Source organism: Labrus mixtus, chromosome 24, assembly GCF_963584025.1.
Source record: "Labrus mixtus chromosome 24, fLabMix1.1, whole genome shotgun sequence".
Taxonomy (NCBI): Eukaryota; Metazoa; Chordata; class Actinopteri; order Labriformes; family Labridae; genus Labrus; species Labrus mixtus.
This window is the reverse complement of record NC_083635.1, coordinates 11,568,770-11,573,769: the sequence shown is the minus strand read 5'-3', so window position 1 is coordinate 11,573,769 and position 5,000 is coordinate 11,568,770. Positions and strand designations below refer to the sequence as shown.

General features: G+C 39.6%; 1 protein-coding gene across 2 annotated transcripts in view; it reads left to right on the top strand.

The window, feature by feature from the left end:
• Positions 1–5,000, top strand: part of arhgef7b (Rho guanine nucleotide exchange factor (GEF) 7b) — an 18,966-nt gene that overhangs the window by 2,443 nt on the left and 11,523 nt on the right. For both annotated transcript variants that reach the window (XM_061032716.1, XM_061032718.1), the window contains exon 3: positions 4,510–4,594. In XM_061032716.1, coding sequence (XP_060888699.1) covers positions 4,510–4,594 — 85 coding nt within the window. The remainder of the gene's footprint in view (positions 1–4,509; positions 4,595–5,000) is intronic.

Here is a 5,000-nt window from a genome sequence, read left to right as displayed (position 1 = left end):
CCCTTTTTCAGCTGATATGTACGGTGGCTGATAAGTGCAAAGCAAAATTACAAATGTGAGACAAATTTACATTTTGAAAAACCTTTTTACATTTTTAGAAAACAAAATTACAAAAACAAAAACACTTATACCAAGAAAAATTTTGTTTCATAAAATGTAAAAATGTTTTTCAAAATGTAAATTTGTCTCACATTTTGTAAAAGTGTTTAACACTTAGTAATTTTGCTTTGCACTTCCCAGCCACCGTAGATATTTCTTCATAAAGAACATTTTAATAACAAAAATCTTTAAATTGAAAGTTAATTTTGTACTATTATAGATTATATGAGATGAGATTCAACTTTATTGTCATTACACATATACAAGTGTAGAGTAACAAAATGAGGTTTGGTATCTCACCAGAAGTGCAAATAAGCAGAAAGTGCAAGAATCTGTGCTATAAGTAATTACAAAATTTACAGATGTAGACTAAAAAAAAAAAGTGAATTATTGGGTATATATGGCTGGATTAATGGGATGCTATAAATATGAATAAATGCTATAAATATAAGTATATTCTTCAGATTATAATATGTCTGTTTCTCAGCTGATTAACATTTAAATCTATCATTTTAGTGGGTGTTTTTGTACCTGGGTTTTAGGTCAAATCACAGTTTGTTCCAACCATTGTTGTTGAGATCTACCTGTGATAATAGGTACGGCTTGTAGTGTATTAAACATTAAACAAACAAAATGATGCAAAAAAAAAAGAGTCGTCTACTTCTGCATGAACGTGCAAAACCTCAAAAAAAGTAGAAGCTTCGATGTCTTCGACCCTCTCCAGATGTGGACACCTGTTTTCTTTTTACCTAGCTGCGGTGATAAGCCCCTCTGGGTGATGCTTTCTATTCATTAAAACATTAACATTTCATTATTTGTAATTTAAAAACTAAATATTGACCAACCTAGGATGTCTATGTTGGTTGCCATGGTATCGTAAAAGGTATCTTTGTTTTGTTTTGTGGTTTTATTTTTTGTCAAAGCGTCTTTGGGTTCCTAGAAAAGCGCTATAAAAAACCAATATATTATTATTATTATTATTATCGATATCGTAAACTCAAAATGTTAATCCATATATGAAGGGTTAGTAAATCTCGTAGTAATAATCTGTTGCCAAACATTCTGGCTCGTACTCTTTCTGTTTGGTAATCCGTTGTTAAATCACTCACGTTTTTCTCAACTTCAAATAAGCCTGTAAATCTGGACGACCTCACAGGGTAATTACTAAAGGGGTGTTCTGTTATTTTTAAACCTGGGACGTATGATTAATGGGTACAATACAGTTTGGGAGTTGCTCCACTAGATAACAAAGTATGTCCATTTAAAGTGCATGAGTGTCCCCATGCTGTAGCTTGTGTTTATTGATGATGCAGATTGTGTGTGTGTGTGTGTGAGAGAGAGAGAGAGAGAGAGAGAGAGAGAGAGAGAGAGAGAGAGAGAGAGAGAGAGAGAGAGAGAGAGAGAGCACGTGTGTGTAGCCCAGTTGAGCCGTGCATGAGACAACTGAAATCAACCTCCATCTGGGGGAGTTTTCCATTGTCAATTGTGAACGCCCTGTCCGGATTTAACTCGTACAGGGTGAGCTCTCAGGTCGTGCCCGACAGTCAGGTCGTACGCTGTGAGCTGACATTCCACTGTGACTTTTCTACAGTCGTGCAGTGTACGCCGGACTTAAGCTGCATTAGCAGTGGTACTTCAAAGCAGGCATTTTACCTCCTCTACCTTTAAAAGATATTTAACTGCTGCTTGCAGATGCGTTATGTTTGGTGATTGTTGAACAGAGTAACACATAGGGAAGTTGTTTTCCTTTTTTTTATGCATTGTTGTCTGATTACAAAGTGGCTCGGTCAACCTTTTAATGAGACAAAAGCATGATTATTGGTGTTGTGACCAGTCCTCCATGGACTTCCAATGATTTCAAGTGAATCTAATGAGTCAGATTGAGCTCAGTTTTGCAGAAACGTTATCTCATGTGTGGTATCCAATCTTATCGCTGCTCGCTTTATGATGCTCTGATATCTCTCTGCTCTGATCAAATCTTTGGGTGCAATCAGTAGTTTTTGCAGAAATGTTTGGCACGAAGATGTTCAAATGCAAAGCGAGGAATGTTTGCTTCTCTATATATTTTTACAGAGAAGTTTCATGTGCATGCTTTATTGTGTTTGTTAAACTGAATCAAGCCAAATGATATTATCCTGACCTGGATTAAAGATGACCAGTGAGTAGTGTGATGCAAAATTAAACTAGACACACACACATATTATTGATCCGTACGCTGGAAAAACTGATTGAATCATAACGGGAAGAGGAAGATTATGCGAGACAGGAGTCCCCGGCTGCAGACCTTTAACGAGGTTTTACTCCAGACTTTGAAAACGGTTATTGGTGTCTTTGAAAGCGCTGAGAGGAGTGTCTAGAAAAGGGAAACCTTGACTTGGTTGTAAAGAAAGGAGCAAGAGGAAAGAGTCTGAAAAGGAGGAGAAGAGAGTGTTGGGTTGATGTAATGCAACATGTCAGGCAGCCAGTGGATTTTCCAATCAGGTTGAGTAGAGGCATGACATCCATGTTTGCTGGAAGCTAAGGCCTTCACTTCCTGCAGCCTGGGTGACATCATCATAGTAATTCTTCTTCTAGACAGGCAGGACTAGCCAACAGACAAGGATTACAGAGGAGACGTCATGTACATCATGCACTGTGGAGAAAATCTGACTGTGATTGACCAGAGATAAACAGTTAATCATCTAAATCATACATTTGCTGCTAATTAAACTCAACCAGACTGGATTTTGACTTTGCATTTTGAGCTTCTCTCTGCAAGATTAGATCATTTTCTCCCTTCTGCTCCACCTCAACACCTTGGCAGAAGCCTGTGAGTGTTTGGTTCACATGAGATTAAAAGGCTTTAGAGGTATTTTGATTGTGTTTGACTAATCTCTGTGGTTTGTTTTACTGTAAGCATGCTGTGACTCTGTGCCTCACGAAGCTGCAGAGGAGTTTATTCCTCACATGAAGCTGCAAGCAGAACATGAAACACACTTTTCCCTCTGTAGTTATTAATATCCTTTCTGCATGAAGCCGCTGTTATTTATATCACGTTCTTATCATGACAACCACTTTGCATTTAATCTTCTTGTGTTTCCCAGACTCAAAGCAAAACAGCAGCAGTCAGCGTGGTTGTTTTTAATAATGCATTGTTGTGATTGGCCCTCACTAAATCCGGCCATTCTGACATTTGTCTGAACGGGAGGCAGAGCACACACATCTGCATGAAGTCATTTCAAGTGTTTGCTTGCAGGATAGAACAATAATCTTCACGATGATTCATCTTTTATATGGAATTAGAGGAAGTAACCATTTCTAACCTTCGCCTCAGACATCAGCAGAGACCGTCCGTCTGATCAAAACTGAATGAGGTCATTCTTAGTAATTACTCAAATATCTGTCATGCAAATTCCACTAAAACAAAAGAATCCCTCAGGAGAAGTGCCGTCTAATATTTCAAAACTTTCCCTCCATTAGTGAGGTTTAAGATTCTCTACATGTGCGTCTCGATGTCAGTATTGATCCTGTTCATATGTACGCTGTCGTCCTGTAAGAAGGGAATACTGGAAATACTAGAAATGTGCTGGAATGCCATGATGATGTGATGTTGTACTGCAGCAGCAGAGGATAAAAAAGCCTCATACAGTACTGTATGGTGGCCGAATGCCAGTGCAGGAGATGAAAGTGTGTGTGAAGTGTTGGGTCCAAACTGCTCTGAATGCTAATCAGCCTGCGTGTGTAAATCAAACAAAGTGGGTTCTTAAAGGAGGGCAGCATTAAAGAGCGGCGCAGTTTTATGATTTGATTAAAGAGAGACGATCCTCTTTCAGCTCTCAGCGCGCTCCCTCGGGACAGAATCCAGTCCAGGAGATCAGGATGTTTTCACTTTGACTTTGCTCCACCTTCACGCCCTGGAAGAAGTCACAGGCGGTGTGTGGTGTGCACAAGATTAGGGGGCTTCAGAGGTATTTTGATTTGTGTGTTTGTGAGTGAGTGTGTGTGTGCGTGTGTGTGCTTGATATGGAGATTAGAAGGGGGAGCTCAGACTTTGAGTAATCCTGCACCAGACTGCAGTCAGAGCAGGGATGAAAAGCCCCCGCTGAACTTTGCATTTCTACATTTAAAGGCTTACATATGTTTTCTTTATGTAAATTAACAATACAAGCGAAGTGTGGATACAAGCAGCATGTTTCCACATAAGCTGCAGCGTGCATTACAGTCAATTAAACCTCATTTTAGAACCTCTGAGTGTTCTTCCTGTTGTTGTTTTGGTCCCGGAGGTGTCTTTCCTGCTCTCCTCCACCTCTCTGCGTGAGATCAGTGCATGAAAAGCAGTCTTGAATCTTAACTCTATAAAAGTGTTATGAGTGTTGTTCCCTTCGGGTTTCATCGCTGTTTTCAAAATGTTTAATCTTCTTCGTCCGTTAGGCTTTCGAGGTGAACGACCTCCTGCAGGGGCTGAACTTCTCCAAGGTCCTAAACTCCCTGGTCGTGCTGAACAAAGCGACGGAAGGTGAGATTTTTTTTTTTTTTTTTTTTTTGGGTGCATGTTGTTTACGTTATTTTGAATCTTCAGCTGTTAAATCGGTCTTCTCCGTCCTTATGAAAGACGAGTTGGCAGGTAATATCTGTGGACCTCCAGCTGACATTGAATATTTCTTATGATTTAGCTGATAGTTAGCTTGTGTTTATCGGAGATGCAGATTTTCTGTGTGGGAGAGCGAGAGAGAGAGAGAGCGTTATTGCAGGTGTGTATTTAAACCATGTAAATGAACCTGCTGATACACAGAACTGCCTTCAACCTCCGTCTGTGGGAGTTTTGGGACGGGACCCTGTGGGAGAGTACAGGGCTTTCCTAACTCTCTGAAGAGTAATCATATTTTGATAAATTCTAGTTTCAGGGTCTTTAATTGTTAAAC